The sequence below is a fragment of the Chrysoperla carnea genome, chromosome 5 (assembly GCF_905475395.1).
Source record: "Chrysoperla carnea chromosome 5, inChrCarn1.1, whole genome shotgun sequence".
Taxonomy (NCBI): domain Eukaryota; kingdom Metazoa; phylum Arthropoda; class Insecta; order Neuroptera; family Chrysopidae; genus Chrysoperla; species Chrysoperla carnea.
In genome coordinates, this window is record NC_058341.1 from 9,355,379 (window position 1) to 9,383,243 (window position 27,865).

General features: G+C 27.6%; 1 protein-coding gene across 3 annotated transcripts; it reads left to right on the forward strand.

Moving 5' to 3' along the window:
* Positions 1-9,033: 9,033 nt before the first annotated feature.
* On the forward strand, positions 9,034-27,526 carry LOC123299566 (putative ferric-chelate reductase 1 homolog). Of its 3 annotated transcripts, none has more exons than XM_044881802.1 (9): positions 9,034-9,055; positions 22,831-23,278; positions 23,744-24,212; positions 24,607-24,763; positions 24,822-25,048; positions 25,364-25,607; positions 25,877-25,989; positions 26,181-26,312; positions 26,610-27,526. In XM_044881802.1, the coding sequence occupies exons 2-9, from the start codon at positions 22,842-22,844 to the stop codon at positions 26,748-26,750; spliced, it is 1,920 nt and encodes a 639-aa protein (XP_044737737.1). In that variant the 5' UTR covers positions 9,034-9,055; positions 22,831-22,841; the 3' UTR covers positions 26,751-27,526. The 3 variants fall into 3 exon arrangements, with proteins under 3 accessions (XP_044737737.1, XP_044737740.1, XP_044737738.1); XM_044881805.1 differs by having other exon boundaries at positions 26,199-26,312; XM_044881803.1 differs by lacking the exon at positions 9,034-9,055 and adding an exon at positions 13,784-13,806.
* Positions 27,527-27,865: the final 339 nt, after the last annotated feature.

The window sequence follows — 27,865 nt, forward strand, 5'->3', positions numbered from 1 at the left end:
CTGTTGTTTTTTTGTTTATCTTTTCAATAAATCGATATAAAACAGATATATTCATTTCTAGATTTTCCCAATTCATTTGGTTTTATTAATTATTAGTTGTATAGACCAATCCTAAAAATTGTTTTTAAGAAATATACCGAAAATCATTTGTTTTTTTGGATTTACTTAAAAGACTACCGAAATGCCAAATCGAGAGCTGTTTTATTTATTACCACAGTCCCAAATATTCATTTTTTTATAACATATGTTCTCCCCGAGGCACTTCACTAATTAACAAAAGTAAATTTAATAATATTTCGTCTCCTATTAACAAAAAAACAATGAGAAAGTAATCGTCTTCAAAGAAAGCTAATAAAAATAAAATTATTAAGTGAAATTAATCATTTTAATAATAACTAATAAATAATATTTGTATTAATTTTTATTTAAAACTCATTGGAAGCGTAACATCTAACATCTAACAACATTCACTCCTACACTGTAAAAAAAATTACTGAGTTGAAGTAAACTTGGCAGTTTATGATATTAAAGCAAATAAATATTTCATGAATCAAAGATCTCAATACTTAATTCAAATAAATAAGTATTTGACTACTTAAAAAGTATAGAAGTAAATATTATTTAGTTTTTTTTACAGTGTAGAAATTGATTAACTATTATAAATGTTATTATTATTTTTTTTATCTATTTACTAACTAATGAATATTTATGTAATAACAATAATAATATAATTATTTAATTATTATTAAAATTAATATTTTACGCATAGATAATTTTAAAAATAAACATTTTATTTTTTTATAATAATTTATTTATTTAAATACCTACAACACACTCACTTTTGTAAATAATATATAAACAAATACAACTTGTTAACTTTTTAACAAGTCATAATATATTTAACACAATTTATTTAAGAATTAAATATAAAAAAAAGGTAAATTAATTAATTAAAAGTTAAATATTATTATTGTAAAAGATTAAATAATGAAACGGTTTAAAAAAATGTTTGTGAATTAATGTTAATTGAATTAGCATTAAGCTGTTTTTATCCGCTTTTTATCAATTAATTTCTTACCTACTTCTTTCCTACTTTTGTTTTTCATAAAGTATTAATAAAAAGAAAATTTGTTAAACAAAAATATTTGACCCAAATTTCAAACAGCTGTATCTCTGCGAAAAATCATCGAATTTGGAATCGCAATAGCTCAATTGAAAACTTGGACTTTTTAGTTTTGGAATCGATTACTGAAAAACTTTTATTAGCCCTTGTCGTTTTGCACGCAGCGATGAAAGGATGAGAAATGTTATCCCTAAATTTTATATAATCTTATGTTAAAATTCCAATTTTTAATTATCAATTACACGAAAACCATTCGTCAGACTTTTTTCAAAAAATGATTTTATACTTTATCAATTAATAACATATCAAAAATTTTAATTTTTATTTATACATTGCTTTAATATCGGATCAACCTTAAGTTTAAAAATTTATGACTAAATATTTCCAGTTAAATGTGTTTCTTTTTCCATAAGGAAAATTTTTTGTAATTAAAATAAACCAGAAATTTTTCCTTATAAAAGTATAAACGTACAAAAATTCTACCATTTAGAATTATTCATAGTTAGAGTAATTAAAGCATTTTATCATATTTATTTCTTAATTATTTTCATGCAACATTAATTAGGTTTTTTATGTACTTCTGTTACAAATCGTCAATTTGTTTTGTATTTATTGTTATTATGTGCCGAGTCGAGGCTATGTTTGTTAAAAAATTTTTTGATAAAATCTGACCGTGAGTATGGGTTATAGGTATACTTAAAAATTTGATTTTTTTAAAGAGACTTTATAGCGTCATCAAGGTTAATTTTACTTAATTTAATAAAAAAATAATAATAAAAATATGTAAATTTAATTTACTGAATTGTTTTATTTAAAAAAACAAAAGTCGTTTAATTAGAATAATAAGACCTGTCATTGAAATTTCCTTAAATAATAATTAATATTCAAGATTTACTAGCCTGTTTCTTTTGCTTGGCTGTTGAGTTCTTAGAACAAGTAAATATTTCTTCAAGTCAAGGATTTAAATACTTAATTTAAAAAAATTAGTATTTCATAAGAAAATATTTACGTATTTGCTACCAGCAGTGCAAACTGTAAAAAATAATGCTAAAAATTTGGTGCGATTCAAAAAATGTTTAATTTTCTAACTAATAAAAATAGATTTTGTTCTAAAATCAATTTTATACTAGTTTGAGAAATTCTAGGTAAGATAACAAACCCTTGAAGAAAACAAAGTATAAGTAGGTACTACAAATTCAGATGTTTGACTAAGCGTTACAAACACCGAAAAGTTTTATTTCAAAAGGCTTTCAAATTGAATTATTCAATGTGACTTAGTCGTTTGAACTCAATTGGGTCCATAACATCTATTTTCATTTGCAAATTTAATCATAGTAGGTAAATAAAACTTCACTTATATTGGTGGAAGCGATGAGAAATGAAATAGGAAATTATATGCATTCAAAATACATTTGAAGTACTTAACGCTTCTATAACATTTTTGCGGAGAATTAGGCAGTGTAAAACATTAAACAAGAGCGTTATCGAAAGAGCCATGCTTTTTAAATTCTGAGCCCGGAAAATTGATGAGTTGATCTCCCTTTTTCTTAAACCCAACAATAAAAAAAAGGGAAAATCTTTTTCCCTAGATACTTTGAACATATGAATATTCAAAATATCGAACTATAGAAATTCGCCTTCATCGTCGAATTTATATCCAACTCAGTGCTGTCGATATTTTATAAAAAAGAATTAATAAATTTTATAAAAAATACAGTCAAACCTGGATAAGCGGGAGTTCAAGGGAACACAATCTCATTCTCGCTTATAGAGGTTTCTCCCTAACTCGAGTTTCTCGCTAATGCAGGTACATGGATAGCGTTTCTCTCTTATAGAGGTACGCAGAAATAACAAGTCACAGCAAGTACGAATGTAGTAAATATGAAATATGATAAAATATAGTTCGTCCTAAATAATATAAATAAATAAAGCTCGACTGTCGCTTATAGAGGTATAGATAAGTAGCAGTTTCTCTTACGGAGGTCCATGAGGGAAAAACGACTCTCTCTTACAGAGGTTTCTGTTTCTCGCTAATAGAGGTTTTGGGAGCTTAAAATGACGGGTCCTGGCTATTACACTCACTTATAGAATTTTCTCGCTTATCCAGTTCTCACTTACCCAGGTTTGACTGTATTTGAAAAAAAGAAAGACTTCTCTCTCTTATGTAAACACATAATATAGTTTACATAAGACATCATTATTATTTCCTTGTCATATATGTAAACACAATATTAGTGAAAGCAAGATAAAATGTAAATAAAAATATACCTGTAACAATCTTAGACATTCTTACAAAGTACATGCATTATTAAATATTTGTAAACAATTCACGTGTATACAAATTTTCCATGCTAACAAAGTTGTTGAATTGAGTCATCGTCACCGATAAACTTTAATACATACTCATGAATATTTTAATAAATTTATGCGCTTACGATAATAGAAGAATGCACGCTTATCAGATATGCTAATATATAGGTTTTTTGAAATGGTTTTTTGAAATGATTTTTTTTAGACCGAGCCAAATAATTTTTCTTCATCCATTAGCGCAAAAGTGCGGTCTTCCCGATCGCATTTAACTACGGGACGTTGTTTGCTTTTTTGTGGCTCGGTAGCATAGCAATACTCAACACAAGCTGGAAAAGTTGTCGTTTTCGAAATTAAATGCGGCTGGGAAGACCGTACTTGCGGTTAAAATCAAGACAAGCCAGTACAGGACACTGAACTCGCACTTGAAACGTATCTAAGAACACTTTCTATTAAATAACCTTTTTCCTTAGAGCCTTCTCCAAACTGAACCGATTTTGAGGATCATCGTCTACTTTTTAGTTGTCCCGGGTACGGAATCCTAAACACGCACTAAAAACACTCCTACCTAAGAACACTCCCTACTCATTAAATTACCTTTCAAACGAAACAAAAAAACTACAAATCAGTTCATCCGTTTAGACACTGTGATGCCACAGACAGACAGACAGCGGTCAAACTTATAAAACCTCTTTTTTGGTTCGGGGGTTGAAAATAGTATATAATCCAAGGCCAATATGTTCAATGCGTGGGCGTATGTGATAAAAAGCATTCGACAAATTATTGGGTCATCTTTATTGAATCACGAAAGGACCATTTTTTTTTGTATATATTTCCATACGCAACACTAAAAATAGTTTTGCTTCAAAATGTTTGAATACAATTAACACACCTTTATTTCACCAAACAAGTGCAGGGTCCGTAGGCAAAAGTTCTCTAATTTATTTGAATTTTTTCAGTCTTTTTCACGGTTTATACATGTTTTTTTTATTGAAGTATAAAATCAGTTTGACATTCAATTTTCACAAAAATTGGGTTGAATTATCACGGTTGAACTACACTAGGTTGAATTATAACGGTTTGACTTGTTTTTATAGCTCGTTTTAGCAAGATTGATTTATACAAATCACTTATTATTTATCAAATTGAATACGTCTCACTTTTTCGCAGCATAGATATATTTTTGCCCAAGACAAAAGGAGTTTCATTAGTCGCGTGAATGTACCTATTTAGACATGGATTCAATAATTTGTGCTCCGAAGAATATTACAACTGTTGTACCCATCAATTGCATTTCATAATGTAACCAACTCAATAAAATTTGTGTTATTTGAGGGAATCGAATAAAACTGAACCAACTCTACCTTCGTTAAATAAATATTTTTGACAGAGTAACATATATTTATGACACCTAAAAGTAAAAACATTGCGTCCAATCACAAGTTGCTATGAATAAATAATTAAGTTTATAAACAGATAGTCATACACTTCAAAAAATACATATACTTAAATAAATAGTGAAAGTTTTTTTTCCCATTAAACATACAAAATCACTTTTTATTATGAAGTTAAATATACAGAGTGTCCAATAACTGATGGGCCAATTAACAAGCGGTAATGTGGACAAGATTAGATATAAATTAAGTGTGGAATAAAACCTCAACTTTATATAAAATCTATGAAAAAATATTTATGATATTGTTGGTAAGACCAAATAAAAACTATTATATCCCTCTTAGAATTATCATCTTGCAAAAATAATCTTAAGGCGAAAATCAATAATCGTAAAAATATCACTTCATTATATGCGGGGATTTTTCTTTCACAAAATTCGAAAAATTTCGGATGCGTGGCAAGTTAAAATTGATGAAAATGCAAATTCATATTATACTCGACAAAACAGAACGAAAATTCCCGATTTCTTGAAAAACAATTCCTCGGCTATGGAAATTTTCACTGAAGAAACAATTATTTACTTATCTTTTCTTTATTTATTTCTGTTTTTTTCTGAAACCAAATGCCAAAACATACCCTGACATTAGACTCATAACTTTTAATAAGAATATTTTTTCACCATCTGATACATTCTGTACTTATTTCAATAAAAATATACATATTAAATACTATGATAATGAATTTTTTAAAAGTTAACAATCTAATAACACATAAGATGGATGTTATTATAAACATTTTATTTTATTTTTTATCATATTGTAATTATACCATATTAACAAATTAATCGTTTGGAACCATTAATTGTATAATTAATTCTGTTTTTGTTTTAACACACACATATTATTAAATATAATATTTTTAGTAGTAAAAACCAGTAAACGTATTAATTAAATTAATTTAATATTTTACAAATTGTACTGTTATCAAAAAAATGTAATTTAATTATAGTTAATTCATTTAAGAAATTTGATAAATATGTATTACTATTATTTAATTCAAGGACTTACTAAATTTGCAACGTAATATGCAAAATTTTTTTTTTTTTGCCAACGAAGAAAAACCCGCGGATCTTTACGTTTTAATTTGAGAGACAATTCCCTATTGCCCAAAATGTGTGAACCAAAAGTGTTTCGTGCGATAACTCCTTGAAAAATTATCTTGTCAAATATAAATTTTCCGAATGATAAAAATCTGTGAAAAATGATCTCATTAAATTTGTAGTCAAATTGGCGTGAGGTTCCGGTTTAGACTTGTGGTTGAAATTATTTTTACTTTATTTTCAACTTTGATGGTAAATTTTGTTATAACTTCATGAATGTAGAAGAAAAATAAGAATACAATTTTTCGATATCTGCGTTGGTTTTCTATCTCTATATCTTTTTATTCTGTTTAGTAGAAAAAAAATGAAATCTATATTTGATAATGCGGTAGAGTTGTTATTTCGAAATTTGTCATTTATTATGTTTTTTTGCGGTTTTATAGTAATATTATTCATTTTGTTTTGCTTACTTATTTGAAGGTTTTTTTTTTTTATATTTTTAGTAAATAATGTTTCTTGTTCTTATTTTTGTCGTATTTTTGTGGTTTTTATATAAATATGCAACGGTTTGATTAGTAAAATGGAGTAATTGTATTTAAAAATTAACTACTAATCAAGGACTTTTTACGTTCCAATAAAATTAAACCAAATTGAAGTGGATGTATTTAGGGATGTACGAGCCTCAGGATAATTTTCAATTAAAGAATTGTTTTTTTTTATGAAGTTGTACTAAGTCTTAATCAATTCTGAAAATTTTAGGGGAGGAGGAAGTCTAAGCTTGCCTTGGTGCTCGTACTATTTTCGAGGAAAGCGAGTTGGAAAATTATTTAATATACTAACAATAATTCGATGTTAAGGTCATTGTATTATTGTCCATGTTTTCCATTTAGATTTAATCTACATTTCTATGTGTTTCGATATCATTAAAAGCATGTTACCTTTTATGACCTATCGCGTTTTAAATTGATTGATTACCAATAGATGTGTAAATATAATTAAAGTTGGTGTAAAAATGAAATAAAAGCATACCATACCATTTGTGGATGTCAATTATATTTATTTTTCTATAAATAATGAATTCAATGAATAATTGTTAATACATTTTTAATTTTATTTCCAATAAGTCGTTGACACAAATACAAATAAAACATTTTTACCGTATAATTTATAAATCATTAATACATATTTTCAATATTTTATAGAAATATGGTAAGAAATTCGATTGTAATCTTTTAAAATCAATTTTATAATAACCATAATTTTGAATTAAAAACCATTGGTGGTGTCATCAAACTATTGATTTGTTTTGATTTGATTTAATGACCACTGTAGTTTTTGTGAAATAATTATTTCCATATAAATGTCCAGTTCTTGGAAATTGGAAGGCTATGACTTTGTAGAAAAATAATAATAAAAAATGATATTTATATAAATTTAACGATCCATATACTTCTAATAAACAACTTTTGTGTCTTAATTCTATGTATCTAAATAACTATGTAGCCCGATTTGAAGCTGACTGAAACTCATCAAATTCCAAGGGACTTCTAGACATCCATGAAACATGCGGTTTTCGGCATTCGACGGAAAATTGTTTGAAACCTATGAAAAAAATCGAAAAACTAAAACTTTTTCATTACAATCCCTCCAAAAATGAGAAAAACTTTTGGAAACTGCGTTTGTCTGTACTATACGCATGCTAGAAAGATGGAATTTTCATCAATCAACTCCAAATAAAGGAAAATTATCCAAAATATTACTATCCACATCACAAGTTCTTGGAAAATAGAAAAAAAACGATGTAAATGATGTTTTCTGTGACGCGAAGCTAACTTCTAAAGCCACCAAGGAGGTCAAAAGGGCGTAAACTTAAGCAATATATTTGGCAAAAGGAATCATTTATATACACTCCGATTTTTCTCCTGGGATTGGTAATATTGTTTCGAAAGTTTGATATTTCTTATGTTTTCTTATTTACCTTCTTTCTAAAGACCAAATAAATTGTCAATTTCGGTTGAGTCCACGCCTCCAATATAGATTTTTAAAATTTATTTCATTGAAATACTTAAATAACTAATTATACAAGAATTTAAATTGGATATAAATCAATTTTTGTATATACTCTTATCAATGAAATTTGACCACAAAACACCTCGCGCTTTTACAATTAACATTTTTAATTATTTTTTGAGTTTCAATGCGTTGTTACTCATAAAAGTACTTTTTTTTTTAATTTTTGTACTTCTTTAATAAGTTTTGAATAACTTGACATACAGAGATATATTAAACATGATATATTGAAAAGAAATGCCCATTTTCTCTTGTTTAGGTCAAGAAGCCAATTCACCTCAAATTTTTGGTCAAATATAATTATTGATTATTTATTACAAGACCTCAATACAATAAAACCTCAACTACAATTCGCGGTGGTATTAATTGTAATTATTGGTTTCAAGCAAACAAAATATTAACCAAAAAAAAATTAATTGACCAATAAATCAATTATTTATGTATTTTCTAATAATATACGGTGTGAGTCACGGATCTTTCGGTTTTACTATATTTAATTATCGTTATTCACACCCAATCTTTGGTAGTCGAGTTCTTCAAGTCAAAATAAGTCCTGCATAAAACTTTTTAAAAGATTAACCATCCCATAAAGCCATATTTTTCTCTACAATTAATTTGTTCAAGGAGTTCTTAATTTGTTCAAAATTTGCCCATGCGATTTTTTCAAGTCAAATATGTATTAATCATTTCAAAAAGCACCACTTCTGCCGCACGGTCTATAACAAAATTATCTTTGATAGACGTACAGGGACAAAATTTGAAGATTTTTGGTATAAATTAGCCACAAATCTCATGGCATATTTTTTCATACCCGGATCTCTCACCCATGGTATTGGCTTTACCTGATGGTATAATTTTCTGATGTCATCATGCACCTGATGTTTAAATACACACCCTATACTGAGTACACACATATGTATGTAACAATAATTATTACTTTTACTAGAACAATTCAATAAGAGTAAAATGGTTAAAGTTTTTTTTTGTTTTCTTTCTTTTAGATATATTAAATCTTTAATTCGTTGTGATTACAGGTATAACAACATTATTTCACCTAAGTGGTAATTTTTTTTATCTTTTAGCATGTCCATGACACGTATTAATTATTAACAATTATATATTTTTATTATCAAACGTGATGGACAACTTGTTGAATTTTTAACTATATTATTTATTAGATTAACGGATTAACTAGTAGAGAAACGTTAAGTTTCTTTTGAGAGTCTAAAGAAACGAATTACTTGAAAAAAATACTGAAACACAACATTAATTTGTGAGTTTTTCCTGCTTAAATGTTATTGAAAGTTTTTATTATGATCACATTATAGGATCAGTTAACAAATGGTGGAAACGCAGTTAAATATAGTACTATATCCTTTTTGTATGTATTATATGTATTTATTTGCGCTTCCACCAAATTTATTAAGATTTCGTATTATAAGAGATAATGTTGATATTTTTTAAAGTTTTTAGTGAAATTTTTGAAATTCTTATATCAAAAATTAGCTAAGAATTAAATTAACAAGAAACTAAGTATATGATCTTAGACAAGCAAATAATCTTTGGATTCCAACTGAAAAAATTAGACCTGCTTAACTTTGCTTTTTCCTTCAAATTACTCGTAAATGACGACAGTTTTTATACCATGAATATATGAAATATACATAGTATAATAAGTTTAGTCCCAAGTTTGTAACGCTTAAAAATAATGTCCAAATTAGTCCATTTCCGTCCGTCCGTCCGTCCGTCTGTGGACACGATAACTCAAAAACGAAAAAAGATATCGAGCTGAAATTTTTACAGCGTACTCAGGACGTAAAAAGTGCGGTCAAGTTCGTAAATGAGCATCATAGGTCAATTGGGTCTTGGGTCCGTAGGACCCATCTTGTAAGCCGTTACAGATAGAACAAAAGTTTAAATGTAAAAAATGTTCCTTATCAAAAATTAAACAACTTTTGAAACATTTTTTCGTAAACATCACTGTTTATCCGTGAGGGTGCCAATTAGGCGGAAATTTTATAATATGTACTATACTTGATTATCAGTTATGTATGTGTCACATGTTTGTATGTGTTATGTGATAAAGAAATCAACACTGACTATGCATGGTATTTCACCATTTAACTCAGTCAATTGTTTGTTTTCACTTGTTTTAATTTTATTTTAAGCTACTTAATAGATAGATATTAGACAGAGAGACGGGCATCTTATACTATGTTTACCATGAGCTAAATTTTGTTTTGCTAGAAAGTAATACCAACAAATCTTTGATGGCTTTTATCTTGTTTGTTCTTATTAAGCAAATCAAAAGCTTAGAGATTATTGTTAGAGATATATTTTTCAATGAAACTATAATCTTGATGGGCACCCAGACTTACATCGTGCAAAGAACATTCAAGTACATGATTTATAATTTTTATTATTAAATTATATACTATTATTATATGTTTCTTTTTGAAGTAGTGCCTACTTATTTCTATATAAGAATTAGTTGGTATAGGTCTCTAACTAAGTAAGTAAACTTTCTGGCATACATATTCAGTAAACTGTATAATAATAAAAAATGAAAAACCATGCTTCTCAATCAATAATAATCATAATAATAATACAAGCTATTAATAAAATTTTTAATAAATAGTATTGCAATTATTATTATGTTTTTTTTTACAAAACAACGGCAAATTATTACTTTGGTATCACACAATTGATGTGAAATTTGGTCGTGTTTTTTTGTTTTGGCGAGACATACTTTACACAAATTAGATATATTTTTAAGGTGGACTTAATTTGATCTTTGTATTGGTATAAAAAATAGTCAATACAGAAAGTAATTATTGTAAAAAGTGTTTAAATACTGAAGAATCAAAACTATTTTGACAAAAAATGAATTAAATTTTATAAGAATAGAAACGTGAGAAAAGCATTAATTCGACCCTCATTCATTTGACCTTTCTTAATTGCAATTGTACCTATTAATGATGTATTCTGCATTAACAAGTCTGTTTCAATCCTTCTTCAAGTTTTATTTTGAGTTTTCTGTTCAATTTGATATTCAGAACTCGACCATCTTAGTCAAAAAAAAAGTGGTCAACCTTAGAATCTAACGAAATAAGCTGAATTATTGTATAAATCTTTATTTTGATAATACAAATGTTATCGCAAAAGTCACATATGGTAACGCCTGCGCGTCCTTATATATTCTAGGTCAAAGGTCGCGAAAATCAATTTTTTGTGAATACCTCGTTTCTTTCTAAATATTCATGATAAAATAGGGAACTTCCTTAAAATAGGGAACCACATGTAAGCCTTCATGCAAAGTTTATCAGTGATTATTTTTGGTATTTTTTATTAGTTTCTTCGAATTATGTATTTAATATGTTTTAGCATTACCCGTTACTTATTACATTTACCTGTACTGATTTTGTGAACACATTGTACACAAAAACACACCCCTAAAACTGCCCTTTTAACTTCTATTCGTTTTGAAAGATCAAGCTTTTCCTATTTAACGTGGAACAGGTTCAAAATAAAAAGATTATTTGACAAACGTTAATTTTTTCATCACAATCCTTCGAAAAATGGGTAAAACTCCCACAAAACTATAATTTTCTTCTGTACATGATAGAGAGATTGATTTTTTCGAATTCGATGCTAAATGACTACAAATTAAGAGTGCTAATAGAAAATCTTAATTTTTTTATCGCTATCCTCTAATAAATGGGGAAAAAACCCTATAAGTTTCTTTTGATTATAACCAAAATTGATTATGAAAATAAATTTATTTGCTGTCTTTTAACCTTCTGAAGCTTGCCTCTTATGCCAGCTTAATCCGCTATAAAAGCCTTAAGTTATCAGTTTAATCGTTTCCAAATACATACCTATAAATGTAAGAAATAAAATAATTTTTTTAATAGGTACGTTCGAGCAAACATCCGTTTTTTATTTATTCTTAATTTGCAAATGAAGGATATCAATATTAATTTTACGACAGCAATTAATTACATTTTTCATTATGGAAAACAGAAAATTTAAAAATAATAAAAACGATAATATGTATAAAGTTCTACTAAGTTTTTTATTTATTTCATTCATAAAAGTTTATTTTTATATTTTCTGTTGTATATTTATAGTAAGTGTTATCAGATAATATATAATATTTTTTTGTAATATGATCATAGTATTACAATCGGAATTGTCCATCAAAAATAAATAAAAAACAAAGACATTACATGCACGCAACCAGCAAGTACCAATATATTCCATGTATAGAGAAAGTCAATGGCCGCGTACTTACCCATTAAAAGTATTATTATTATTATCATTATTTTTACCAACAATTGTTTATTGTATTGTTATAAACTTATCAAAGTTTTCAATTCTAAAATATTTTATTGATTAAATTTGTACCGAAATAAATTTTATCGAATTTTATGATAAACCAAATCTATAAGTCTACTAAATTTAAGTCATATTTTTCAAATTTTCCGTTACATTTGATATGCTGGGTCGAGTTATCAAAGCAAAAGGTTTTTTTGTTCTAAGTGACGTCATAAAAATCCAAAAAGTCGATTTTGATCTATTACATGCAAATTTTATTCAATTTTAGTAAACCAAATATGTAATTTTATTAATTTTGAGTATATTTTCAAATTTTGCATAACACTGAATTGTTGACGAATGAAATTTGGCTGACTTATCCAAAACACACCCACACACAAATAGTGGTTAAACTTAAAACACCCCTTTTTATGGCATCTTAAAAATCCAAAAAACGTGAATTTTACTCTATCACACGTCAATTTTAGTCTGTGTTAATAATCCTAGTATCTAATTAAACTAAAATACGGGCATATTTTTAAAATTTCTAGTTTTATCTTTCATGCCGGATCAAATTTTGCTAGTTTATTGGTAAAAATCGATTTTTTGTACATAATGACGTCATCAAAATCCAAAAAAAAAAATGTTTGCTTTAACATTGTAATCATTTCCATTATGATTTTCACTAGTGCGACTCTTGCAGATTCCTAATAGTAAATTAATAAACATTTAAAATTAAAAACTTTTGTACTAGCTTTACTTATAAATTTTCAAATGATATACATTTGAATTGCTCCGGTATATTACTTAATAATATTACCTATTCGAATGAAAATCGATCCAGTGTGTTGTTAACTTATTAGGGAACAATTTACTTGTTAAACGAATATCTACAGTTAATTTTATTTCTACAAATTACTTGATATATGAAAATAGTTATCGCATTTTTTTTAACCTTTTCTTTTTTAACATGACTCAATTTCTATGAAAATAGTAATGAATTTTATATCCTAAAATCGAATTTATTATTAAATAAAGTTTTTAAATCGAAGGTAATTAATTTATTTTCAAAATTCTGGAAAAGAGTTTCTGGAATATCCATTTAATACATTTATAATGGGAATTAACAAAAATAATTGCATATTCGGAAAATACTTGTTCCAAAATCGCCAATTTTCAAGATTTCGAATGATAGATACATATTTCGTTTTTTCTCATGTTAAATAAAATTATATTTTCATTTTTTAGTGAATTATCTTTTTACTGGCATCCTAAACAAATATTCATTAATTTTCCTCGGTCATAACAATTTTCGTGGAAGAAATAGTTGGTTTCCACTCAAATTTCTGTCCTAGTTAAAATTAGGTTCCAAGACTTATCAGATAATTTTAATGACAAGTTAATTTTTAATTATAAATTATTTTTAATATTAAACTAATTTTTGTTTTTTTTTTTTCTTTTCAGGTAAGAAGTTTATTTGAAAAAATTCATTTTTGTAAGTAAATAGTTCCTTCGTTCGAAATTTCGGAATATTATCGTTAAATTTTATAATTAGGAATTTTCAGTATGAAATTACTCATTCAAAAACTTTGATAAACAGACTTCTAGAAATATGACTATCAAAATTAGTTAGTGATATGAGTACTACAGGAAATTTATTGAGTAATTCACAAAATTTGGTTTTTTTTTCAAAAAAACATCACTATGATTCCATTATACCTTATATAAAACAAGGAAAATTATTAAATTTAATCTACTTTTTAGTAAATTTACTCATTCGACAACTTTAGATAATAGACTCTCAGGAATATATAACTCTTAAAATTAGTAGGTAGTAATATGAGTTGTATAGAAACTTTTTTTGCGTGATTTTGCGTTTTTAAAATGACATCATTACCTTAAATAAAACAAGGAAAAATTAGTAAATAAAATGCTATCAACTTTTGAATTAGTGTTATAGATATTTTTTTGGAATTTCCGTATAATTATACTTTGATGGTTATTCCAAAGAATAAATAAACAAGAAAATGATTCAATCAAAACATTAATCAATTCGGTAAATTTGTTTATCATGTTATATCGTTAGTCAGAATTTTATTGACAATCTTATTAATAAAATATCATAAAAAATGTCTCATTTGGTTATCAGATGGATGACGATTGACCTTATACCATATACCATGTCTTATACCATGTCTTAGTACCTTATACCATGTCTTAGTATTTTTGGATCTTTAGGAAGAAAAATACCGCTTCCATTAACGGGTATTAAAGCTAGGCTAAAGCGTCAATAAATTTATAAACCTATAATGTACGCTTCAAGGAGCCTTTTTTTTTATTTCAACTTTCAAGTCAACATATAAAGTCAATATCAATAAAATATTTTTATTATATATAAAAATAACAATAATTAATTGTTATGTAATAAATAATTAAAATTTTAATTACATTAAAAATAAATGTAAGTGATTTTTTTATAATTATTTTTAAATAATGTTTTTTTTTTAACATTTTTAATAGCAATAATTATTGGATATCATTGTATTCAAGTTTTTCTTTAGGTAGATAATATTGACATCGTTATAATAATGAAATAATAGATAGTTTTTTTATTTATTTATTTGTTGGGTAATAATTGTTTTAAAAGGAAATAATTTATCATTTTTATGAAAATATTTATATGTTTGTATGAATATGAATGACTCAACTCTATTGTACAGTCTATTGAGATTCTGATAAGAAATAATGTCAACTTCATAGATATATTCTTATGACAAGAACTTTGCGAGACCCATCAACTTTCGATAATTTATTTTAAAACTTAATTTCGGATATTTCTCTCCCTATTGAACCTAAGTAGGGGAGAGAGAGAGAGGTTTCTCTCCCTATTTTCAATTTTGATGGTGAATTATGTTATAATTTGACAATATAAGACGAAAAGTAAGAATTTACGAAGAATTTAAGAAGAATTGGCGAAAAGTCAAAATTTTTTGATATCTGGAGTAATTTTCAAAATACTGAAAATTGAAAATTTTGTTTAAATTTTTAGCTTTCGATATTTCAAAAACCAAGGCAGATCTTATCGAAAAATTGTATTCTTATTTTTCATCTACAATTCATGAAGTTATAACAAAATTCATCATCAAAGTTGAAAATAAGGGACAAATAATTTTAATCCTAAATCTAAAATGACTTTGATGTTACCTTAAACAAGAAAGAACATTAATCTTTCGTTCACAAGTACTGGGTTACTACGAAATAAAAGATTTCTAGCTATTTAGCTAGAATTTTCTTTATCAATGGTTACTCACAATACCCTTGTCGGTGTATTCATAATTATATAGGGCAAGGTTAAAATGATAATTTATGGACATTTAATAATAATAATAATAATGACAAAAAATAATTGCCATGAAAATTCACATTATTCTTCAAAAGAAAAATATTTATACCTGTTTATTTTGCTTTTAACATATAAAACATTATTAAAATTAATTTATTATTTTAATTTATTCATCTAAAAAAAAATTAATTCTATTGTGTATTGTTTTAAGTAAGGATTCTTAGGTAGTTGTCATTTAATGAAGATGAGACCCTTGATCATTCTGTCCTTGTCAAGTCCTTGAAAAATTTGTTAAAATAAAGATATTATAATAAAAAGTAATTATTAAATGAAAATTTCAAGTCAATTCAATTTTTTATTGAAACCTATTAAAAATTTTTAATCCGAGAAAAATTTTGTCAATCGAAATTAAATTTATTTTTATTTTCCATTCAATCCAATTCAAAATTTTGAATAAATTTCAAAAGGAAGGAATCGAAAAGTTCGATTAAAAGTTTTTTATCTTAGTTTTACGAAAACCGTAGCGAAAGTGTTACGAAATCCGTTACGATTGATCAAGACATCATGGCTCAAATTTAATTTTCTGTGAATTTGCGATAATTTATGAATACCTAGTATATAATTTACACAGGGGAAAGCTTTTTATACCATGTATATATGAAATATATCAAGGTATACTCAGTTTAGTCCTAAGTTTGTAACGCTTAAAAATATTGATGCTACGAACAAAATTTTGATATTGGTGTTCATAAAATCACCTAAATAGTCCAATTTCGGTTGTCTGCCCGCCTGTCCGTCCGTTTACACAAAAACAAAATGAGGTATATAGCTGAAATTTTTAAAGCGTGCTTAGCGCGTAAAAAGAGAGGTCGAGTTCCTAAATGGGCAACATAGGTGAATTGGACCCATTTTGTAAACCGTTAGAGATAGGGCAAAAATTTAAAAATAAAAAATGTTTCTTATAAAAAAGTAAACAACTTCTGTTTAAAACATTTTTTCGTAAACATCACTGTTTACCCTTGTGGGCACAAATCAGACGTAAATTATATATAGAATGTATTATATGATGGGAATATCAGTTCTGTGTGGCTATCCAAGAGTGGTTAAGTAACAACACGGTCTATTCATGGTATTTTAACAATTAACTGAGTCAATTGTTTGTTTTCACTTGTGAAAATTTAGATTGAATACTAAACTTGGATTTTAAGTGTACTTGACAATAATAAAAAGATGATTATTTCATAAAAAGTGTATGAATCATAGTTGAATGAGATCCCTCTGTGTATAAAATGATTACATTTACTACTATTTTGTTAAACCGGTTCAACAATATTTTTTTTTATATTTATTATAAATGTTTTAAAAAATTAGAACACTTGTTAAGATCACATATTTTCTATAATGACACACATCAATTATATAAACAATTTTTTTTTCTTTCATCAATAAAAATTAATAAAAAAAAAACTAATTTTCAAATCGATGAAGTGTATATTTTTAAGAATTTACGATTTTTTTTTTTAATTCACATAATATATTATTTGTAAAGACATATTTCTGTGTATGTTACGCAATAGCCATAATTTTTAATTTTTTTAAATTCCTACCTACTAACTAATAAAACATACCAAAGTATTTCATACAAATTAATCGCAGGCAGCTCACCGATTTAAATAGGTTTTAATATGAATTATTGAATAATAAATTTTTTTTAAAAGATATTCTTACGTATGTGGTATGTTTGATTCATTGTAAAATTGTAGTCAAGGTTGACTACTTTTTATTAGCGAACTTCCTCTTCAAGAAAAATTAACTATGGGTTTTGTATCGATAAATCAATTTTAATAAATCAATAGAAATCACAACTTTATCAACAAAATTCGCGTAATATACAAATTTATTTACACATTTGGCAGGCAATATTGGCAGGTTTTTTAACTTTATTATCCTAGATCCTTTTGGGATTTTTAACCATTTATTTTGAAGTTAAATTATAAACGGATTCCCGCGTGGATCCGCCAATGGATCTGACTCATTTCAAAGGTAACGAAGTGATATGCGTTATACTTCTTTGAATAAAATCTAATTTAATCTAATCTAATCTATATAATATTAGGTAAGGCATGAGTTAGAGGCACAAATGTTTCTATTTGTTAATAAACAATAAATTCTTAATCAATGGAACCGTAAATCTGAAAGTTAACTTACAAAATTAATAAATAGGCAACTTGAATTGCGTATATTGCGTTATGCAAGTATAATAGTTTCGATTATTTGGCAAACACTTAACATTTACGTCATACAAGTTGCCTATTTACTAATTTTATTAACAAATAGAAAAACATTTGCGCTACTAACTCATGCGTTAATAATTATGATATTTGACACCTATAAGAAACACATTCCATGAGGCTTTAGCAAAATGTGAGTGGTTTCTTTTATTTTCCTTTATTAGCAGATTTTTGTTTTTTAGTGTATTATAGTTATAATAAATAATTTTTAAAATTTTTCAACAAGTGATATTTTTATAATATTTATTCTTTAAAAAAAAATAATTCGCTTAGCTTACGTAGCTACTACATGACAAATTCTTTTATATTATATTATTTATTTATATTTTTTATTATTATTATTATTATTACATCTTAGTACACATGTGCTTGAAAAATGGTATGTTTATAAATTATAATTAATTAATTTTTTTTTTTTCGTTTATTTATATAATTTCTTAAACGTGATGGTAACACACCTTAAAAACAAAAATCAAGTGTATTGTTTATTTTGAAACCTAATTAATCTTATTCATTTGGGAACCAACCTTATTAATCTTATTGATTTTGGAAGCAACCTAATTAATTAATCTTATATTAATTCGTTCAATTTTGACTACTTAAGAAGTAAAACTATAAGTAGTTTAGTCAAAAATTATTCAAACTGAAGAAAATCGTCAAACTTTCAAAGTTAATAAAAGTATATAAGTAAAATTCTAATTGAGAATTACAGCAGAAAAAGAATTTCTCAAGCTCATTTAAGTCAAGTTACTTGTTTTATTTCATCTTTTTGGCAAACAATACTTAGGATTCTGTATTGTTTGATGTTTTCAGTACATAGAAATAATTATATTTTTTTTTAAATCAGCTATACTGGACACAAATTTAAAAAGCAGGAAACTGTAAAGGTAATTAAAGTTTTGGAAAAAGGAGGCACTAATACGTTTCAATAAACCCTATTTTCTAACATTGAAAATAAAATATTTTTCAAGAAATTTTTTATGTCTGCGTAAGATATGCGCCTTTAAACCCAATATTTTTTTCCTTGAAGCATTTTTATCGATGAAACTTATTTTTCGAGTTGCAAGCATATGTCGACTTAATAAAGACACGCTGTATAATAATATATTTCGATTTGACAATCAATTTCCCATTTTTCTAGGAAAAACACATACAGTAAATTGTATACAGAGATAAAACTAACGGAATATTAAAAAATATTTTGTTTTTATATTGAACAAAAAACTATTGTATCGAATATCGATTGTTCTCAAAAAAATAATAAATATAAAAATGCAATAAACACTGAATAGTGACCGGAAGTACTTATTTATTTAAACATATAAAATAATGATTCAATAGTTTATTTATATTGTTGATAGCACGTAACTTAACGTATAGCACGTGATAATCATTTCAAATCAAATATGTATCCAGACTGAGGGGGAATAAATAAAAAAAAAGTTATAATTAATTATTACTGTAATTTTTAATTATTTAAATAATTTGTGCAATTATTATCATAACAAATTATATAACTTTGGTATTTTTATTGAAATTAGAAATTCATTGTAATAAAAACTTCTAAGCATATAGATTTCATAATACAGGGTTCTTGAAAAAGACGTTAACAGTTGTATATAAGTAAATGATTTATTATTTTCTGGTCTTGCAAAATAAATATTGTCGTCTCCGACTAAATTTGGAAAGGAGCAGAATAGAAACAGCTCCTTTCTGCTTTCCGTTTCCTTATTGAGCAATTACTAAAATCGTCGCCCTATTAGCTCAGTTGGTTAAGGTGTAACCAATTCCGTCCGCGGTATGCCAAGTTCCAAAACCCCAAATTATCCGCACCGCATTTGTCAGTCTTTTCAACACATCTTGATGTTATAACGCAACGATACGCCCAAGAATCCAAAATCGTAATTACCTGTCATTCAGGAGAAAAGGAGTAAAATAAATTTCGGGCAAATAAATTTCATCAATCTAAAAGTGATGTAAATACAAGCTCTCTTGACTATGATACGTAAAGATATATTGAAATTTTCAATTTGGGTCTTTTTACCCCGAAAAGAAACGCAATATGATAACTAGTCCAATCGAGCAAAAAATATGGCATCCAAATTTGGAATTATAGCCAATAAAATTAAAAATAAACTGTAAATTATAAACTAAATATAAACAAAAGAATTTAATACAGTATTTTGATATTATTATTATTTCCTAAAAAAAAAATTAATATAAATCGTATTTGGATAAAAAGAATAGACATTTATTTTTGTATGGATCGAATGACTCGACCATCTCATTGCATTGGTAGGTAACCATGTAATGTCAATTACACCGTCACAGTTTACGATAATAGCGCTTCTTGCTTTTTTGTAGGATTCCGTACCCAAAGGGTAACCAACGGAACGATAATTATAATTTAAAATTTGTCATAACTACACATAACTTGTTATTAGATTTTGACAATAATTTGACTAATTTGATGGGTTAAAAATGCGGGTGGCAATGGAAATGGGTGCAGTAATAAAGTATTTCGCCCAAGCAAAATGAGTGAGATAAGTTGTCTTATTTCACGGGCTAGATTAGTAATTACATTATTGTCATAGCGATTCTCTTATTTCTTTAACAAAAAGTTTTTTAAAGTACATTGATAGTGTTAGATCTTGTAAGATGGTATGGAACCCTTGGGTACGAGCCCAACTCATACTTGACCGGTTTATTTTACAAATATCATTTACCTTCCTATCCGTTATAACTGCGTTTATTTAATTTGTAATTGAATATGATGGCATCGTGCATCGTTTTAAACAAATTTTTTTATTGTCTTTGTGTATAATTTAGTTTTAAAAACGTTAAGTTAACTATAATTAATTTTATAATAAATAATTAACTTTATATACGCGTAATTAAAATAATACTATAAATGATGCCAAGCGCGGATTCAGAAACTTTTCATTTTGAGGGTAGTATGAACTTTTTTTCATGAGCGATTTTTTGATAGTTAATAATTTAACACTTTTCATACTCCTATTTTTTAATCCTCGAATCAGAGGGTTGTTATAAGTTTTACCCCTTTGTGTGTGTGTGTCTGACTGTCTGCCTGTGGCATCGTAGCTCCTTAACGGATAAACCTTATGAACCTTCGATTTCTTTTGTGTTTTGTTTGAAAAGTAATTTAATGAAGAGTGTTCTTAGCTAAGTTCTAAGTGATAGTTTAATATTCCGTACCCGAAGCAACTAAAAAAGAGGCGATGATCTTCAAAATCGGTTCAGTTTGTACAAGGCTGTAGGGAAAGTGGTAATTTAATGGAAAGTGTTTTTAGCTATGTTCCAATTTTGTAAATTTCACTAGTTTTAATGTTTTATTCTATACTGATCGAAACACGAAAATCCGATTGGATATTGACCAAGAATGTTGCTTCGGAGTATCAGTATATAAACCCAATTTTTGTATTTTTGGGATCAAAGTTACTTTAGAAAGTGATTTTAATCCAAAAGGAAGATAAAAAATTGTTCCCGATTTGTATACCTTTAAAGGACTCTTTGTCTAGGTGCTAGGGACCCACTTGGGGTACTCCTCTTTTTGTTATTATGAAACTCGGTATTTAAGGTAATTTTAGCCCAAAAAATAAGAAAATCGGGTCCATTTAACGACTAAGCAATTAACTTCTAAGATATTGCGTAAAATTTCATAGAAAGGTGCAACATCACGAAAACTAGTCAGTTAAAACAAGATTGCCTTTGAAAAAATCGAGAAAATCACCAGATGGACCGATTTTGGGTCCACATTACCTACTGTATAAAATGGTTTTTTATCCAAAAGGGAGCGATAAAATTATTTGTTTCATCATTTGTTTTTATATATTACCTTCATAAGAATTGACTTCATCTAAGAATCAAATGAAATACATGTAATTAAAAAATACGGAAGTTTGATATATTTTTGGTAAATACATTTGGGAATACATATTATGATATAGATAAAGAAATATTTCATACGACTAAGTAAGACTAACCTTCAAAATTATATAAACCATACCTATACAATTATAAAATAATTGTTTTTTATTACAAATATTCTAATTACATTTAATACCATCATAAACATATAGTCCAAGCAAGTTAGGAATTTGTTATTATAGTTGATTTTCAACTTAAAGAACAATATTTCAACTTAAAGTACCTTTTATACTGTAAGCATGCGGATTCCGAAAATCCTTTTTAAAAAAACTTACAACTTTACGTTTCATAATTTAACGAACAAAATGCCTAATTTGCTTGGTCTATACGAAGCGTAGTATGATATACTAGCATTCACTAAGGTACGTACAGCTAAGCGCTCCATCTTCAAGGCCCTCGATTTCAAAAACGTATAGAAAAAAGTTTCTTTGTAGAGAATTATATCCTCTACAACTTTTAGAATCAATTTAAATACGATTGAACGCAAAAGAAGCGAGATATTCTCAAAAACTGATGAACTGACGACCTTTGACGTTGAATATATACGGGCGCTGGCACGTGACCATATGTAACTTTTGAGACAACATTTGTAGTAGAGTTCGTACAAAACAAAGTGGCACTGAACAAGAGAGAGTGTAGATACGAGTGCACATACATATACATCATACACTCTCTGTTGCTCGGTGCCACTTCGTTTTGTACGAACTCTATCAAAATATTCAGCTTATTCTGTTAGATTCCAAGGTGGAACCCTAAGATGATTGGACTAAAAATGTTTCAGAATATTTTAGAACAGATTCACTGCCTAAGTTAAGCAAAGTACATCTTGGGATGGTAAAGATATGTGGACATAGGAATAATTCGAAAATTTTGGAAATCTCAAAAACGTTTTTAACATAAATTACCAAAAATAATAAATTTTTTTGTTTTGTTTCAGATACAACAAAAATGTTAACCACATCATGGATTCTAGTCATTACTATAATATGTTACACGACCATTACGGTCGTATATTCATTACCACAAGGTGCTCCCACCTCAGTGTGCCAAACAATGTTACCAGCTCACAATAGTATACCTCCACAATCGGATGTATCACCATATTTAGTATCGTTACCAGTACAAAAACTATCCGAAAATGCTCGGATGCAAGTTACAATAGTATCATCACAAGGTTTACATATTGCTGGTTATATGCTGCAAGGACGTCGACAAGATAATGGTGAACCAATTGGAAAATTTACTGAAGTCTCACCAGAGCTTGGCAAGCAAATTAATTGTTCCAAAGAGAAGGATACCGTTACGCATGTGAATACGAATAAAAAGAGTGCAGTGGTTGTTGAATGGGAAGCACCTGAAGGATATTTGGGACCTGTTATTTTTAAGTAAGTATAGGTCGAGTTATCGCCTATTGGGATGATTTTTATAATCTGACGGAAAGTACAATCTTTCTTTGACATATACATTCTTTTTATGCCTGTACCACGATTATTATAGCCATGATGACAAAGAGCCAATAAGTCACTTGGATCAACCATTTTGTGGCCTTCCATTTGGGATTATATCCAGTTAGAATTTTCAAAGAATCAATTTTGCATTTCCGGGATGTAGCAAATGGATAAAACCTCTTAAAGGCTTTAAGTTCTAACTATTGCGAATCAGCCAAATTGAAATATGATAACGTATCCTAAAGGGGAGCCCTAATAACCAAAGTACTATGACGGATAACTTTTAAATCATTTTTCCAATACTCTTTGAGAAAATCCAGAAAAGTTTTGCTGAACTGTTTCCTAGATATACATTCTCGAATCAAATATAATTTTCGCTTAATTCACTATTTTCTTTTTTAGTTCAACAATCGCACAAGATTACGCAACATTTTGGACAGGAGTTGAATCAAACCCAGTTGAAATTGTAAAACGTTCAGCTGGATATACACCAGGCATATCAACAACACGAGCACCAGTATCACCGACAACTACACCGTTTAATTTCGAACCAGAACCAGCAACTGAATTAAGAACCTCTCAAGATCCATTTTATAATGGATGCGGTGATTCGAAAACATGTTTTGGTGCCCCAGCTAATTGTGTTGAACAGCGCAATTGTAAGGCAGCTGTTGCATGTACAGTGAAAGGTGAACAATATGAATTTGAGTTGAAATCTGTACAAGGTGCTTATGTTGCTGTTGGTTTATCGGATGATGATAAAATGGGTGATGATAGTACCATAGAATGTGTACGTGATGCAACTGGATTGGATGCACATATGGGATATACGGTGCCACGACCAAATTTAAATGCTTTTAGATTACCAAATGTAAGGATAAAATTTAATTAATATTTCAAAATTTAGAATTTTGGCAAAACATTAGCTCTCAAAATCTATAAATAGAAACGTTTTTTTAGTTTTCGTTAATAAAAACAAGAAAAACAAGATAGTGAGAAAACTTTTCGAGCATATGGTGCTCTCCCAAATACATTAAAATTTGAGTAGTGCTCATTAAAATTTCGGTAAACTCTCGCTTATCTCATCAGGAAAGCAAAGAAAGGCGCGCAATTAATATGAAAATGTTGCTGCATTCCTTTTCATTTCAGAAAAGCTATTTTCTACAAAATGAAGTTAACTCTCCGAACTATTTAGGGCTCAAATTAATTTATCCTTCTCAACGTAAAAATTCACATTTTTTATTAAAATTTATGCATTTTTGTAGTCAAAATATGGAATCACCATAAAAAATGTAAGCGCTGTAGATGGAGGAATATATTGTCGAGTGGTTCGTGACGCAAAAACAACTGTTCAAGGAAAATCCTACGATTTAATCAACGATCAATTTTATATTATGATTGCCGCTGGTGATAAAGTCCATCGTAAGTGAAAATTTCATAAAATAAATTGAACAAGAAAATTAACTATTGCAATTTTTAGCAACAAAGGTCAGTTTTCATTCTGTGGCATATGCTGTATCGGCTGAAAGGAAATCTTTAGCTGATGTTTCTGGTTTTACGGCAGCTTCCAAATTATTATTACGTCTTCATGGTGCTTTTATGGTTGCCGCATGGATTGGAACAGCATCAATTGGTATATTATTAGCAAGATACTTTCGACAAACATGGGTCAATAGTCAATTATGTGGCAAAGATCATTGGTTTGCTGTAAGTTTTATCTTTAAAGTTTGAGATACAAAGCTGTTGTGTAACTGATAAGTAAATGTCTGCTGAACAACTGAGACTACTGAGAGTGACAGTTCTATTTCAAGCAGAAATCGTAGGCCCTAATTTTGGCCGATCAATCGTTACCCGGCTTCAGTTCCCTCAATTTTCTCTTTGATATTTTGACATCTATTTTTCACAATCTTCTACCACTTAAAGTTGATTTTTCTTGTGTTTTCATTTTCAATTTTCCCCACTTATATATATTCCCACTAAAATTTCACTACGGTTACACTTACGGTTTGTTTTTGATTTCAGTGGCACAGAATGTTAATGATATTAACATGGCTGTTAACAGTAGCTGGTTATGTAATTATATTTGTGGAATTACAAGCATGGTCATCAGAACGAAATCCTCATGCAATATTGGGAACAGCAACAACTGTTTTATGTTTCTTACAACCAATTGCAGCATTCTTTAGACCACATCCAGGTTCATCCAAACGACCATGGTTTAATTGGTTACATTGGCTTGGTGGAAATGTTGCCCATATTTTAGCAAGTATGATAAATTGAACCCTACGCATAAACAGAAATAATAATTTACTCGAAAATTTCCTCTTCTTAAAAATCGTAATATTTTATTCCCGAAATTGTGGTTCACGAGATATCGAAACTTTACAGAACTTAAAGTTGTGCTTAGTTTTTGTTAAAAGAGTTAGAATTTGTACGAATATTACAATTAACAAGATCGGACCTTCGGTTTATGCGTACAGGTCTTAACAAATTTTATTGGAAAAATCGAAATTTCATAATTTCATTATTTTTTAGTTGTTACAATTTTCTTCGCTGTAAAATTAAACAAAGCTGAGCTTCCAGAATGGATGGATTGGGTATTAGTAGGATTTGTTGCATTCCATGTTATAATGCATTTAATTTTATCCGTAAGTCATTTCGAATTTTCTTTTTTGGTAACGGCTTCTGCTTTCGCTTTGATGCATAAACATACATCTTTTTTATTTTTTTATTTTTATTTTTTTATTTTTATTTTTTTATTAATTTATTAATATTTTTATTCACTCATATTGCAAGCTAATAGCTGTGTTAAATAACAAAAATAATACCTTATATTCAGCTCTCATCCTGGCTCCAGATATTGGGTTGTGTATCAGACCGGCCATCTGGACATCGTGTATCAGCGTTCCCAATGAAGGAAATGGGACAACGTGGTAATTCTGCTATGTTAGAACGAAAAATGGATGCTCCAGTAAGTATAATAAACTAAATAGTACTGGTCTCATGATCATTAAAGTCCAATCCGGAAGAAAGCCATCCAAAAGTCATTATTTTGTTCTTGGTGATTAAAATCCAAAAAAGTTAATATAAAACTTTAACCAACTTCGACAAATTTCGAGTTATATTTATTAATGGTTCAAATTTGAGTAAATTATCCAAAAAAATCGTTTATTTTGTACTGTAAAACTTTCTTTCGGAAAAAGCGACCGATTTTCTAACGACCTTGGTGTGATCTGTATGAAAATTAACTAAACTTTCTTTTTTTCAGCATTCATGTCTAAGAAAATTCTTATTAGCTGTATACATAATTGGAATTGCGTTAATCGTTACCGCCTTAATACTCATCGTTGTGCTAGCACCAATTGAAGAAACATTCGAATCAATGCAGAAAAGTTTAAACATGACGTGAAGATAAAAAAATAAATAAAAAAACGTGCCTTATAAAAAAAATCAAACAAGAACTGTTAAATTATTTATTTCACAAATTTAGTCGTAGTTACCAAATATTTCGATCTATTTGTAGCATCTGTAAATTTAGCACCGGTTAAACTTTTTTTCTGTAATAAGAAACAGATAAAAATTTAGAAGGGTTCTAAATTTACAGAAAAAGCGCGTTAAGAGGAGTATATTTTCTAACTACGGCCAAAAACTTAACATTAATTTTAATTTAATGTCCAGCGAAGGTGCTTATTACAATTTTAATTAAACGAAGATTTGTTATCATGGAAAATCTAAATCCAACGCCAAGATATTTTTTCGAACATCGTAATAAGTTCTCGACATCCCAAAATCTCGTCGAAAATTATATCGTTTACTATGTAAAAACTATATTATTGGAATTTTTTAAACAATTTTTTTGTAGATATTATAAAAATTATTTTACATATCATTTTAATGAAAATGTCCCAAAAAAAATGTACAAAGAATTAATTTGAAAAGATCCGTTCATTAGTGATTTTTATGGTGCAACCGGACTTACTTAAGATATTCGTGTATTTTGACGTTAATATTAATGTCCTTACTCAGAATTCAAAGAGGAAATTTTATTCTAGAAGGAAAGTTTTCCTTCGTTCTTAATTTCACATCAACTTTACTAGAAAGTAGTCTCTTTATTCGATTGCTCTAAATGAAAATCTTTCTCCAAAAACGTAAAAAAATTTATTAAAAATCGTCTAGACTAGTCTTTAAAAAAATTATCAAAATTTTTAAATCTTTTTTTGAGTGCAGTAAAAATACTAAAAATTGGGAGTGATTTTTTATTGTGTGAAATTTTTAAATAGTATGTGAAATAAAAACTTTTGTAAATTATTTTTCCCGAAAATATAAGAAAAAAACTCACACATTCCTATAATTTTATATAGAAAAACGTTTTTAATTTGTTTTTTATTTAAAATTTTTGTTTTAAACGTAATTTTTTTTTTTAATTATTAAAAATTTTGTAAAAGCACAAATAAATTTATTTTTATTTTTAACATTTTTATTTATTTAAAATAAATACCCTAATTTGTATCCCTTACCTACTCT

Excerpts from the sequence above, each read along its gene's own strand:
- LOC123299566 (XM_044881802.1), top strand. The coding sequence starts at position 22,842 with ATGTTAACCACATCATGGATTCTAGTCATTACTATAATATGTTACACG. Across the intron at positions 24,764-24,821 it reads CGCTGGTGATAAAGTCCATC|CAACAAAGGTCAGTTTTCAT; the intron begins GTAAGTGAAAAT and ends TGCAATTTTTAG. Across the intron at positions 25,049-25,363 it reads GCAAAGATCATTGGTTTGCT|TGGCACAGAATGTTAATGAT; the intron begins GTAAGTTTTATC and ends TTTTGATTTCAG.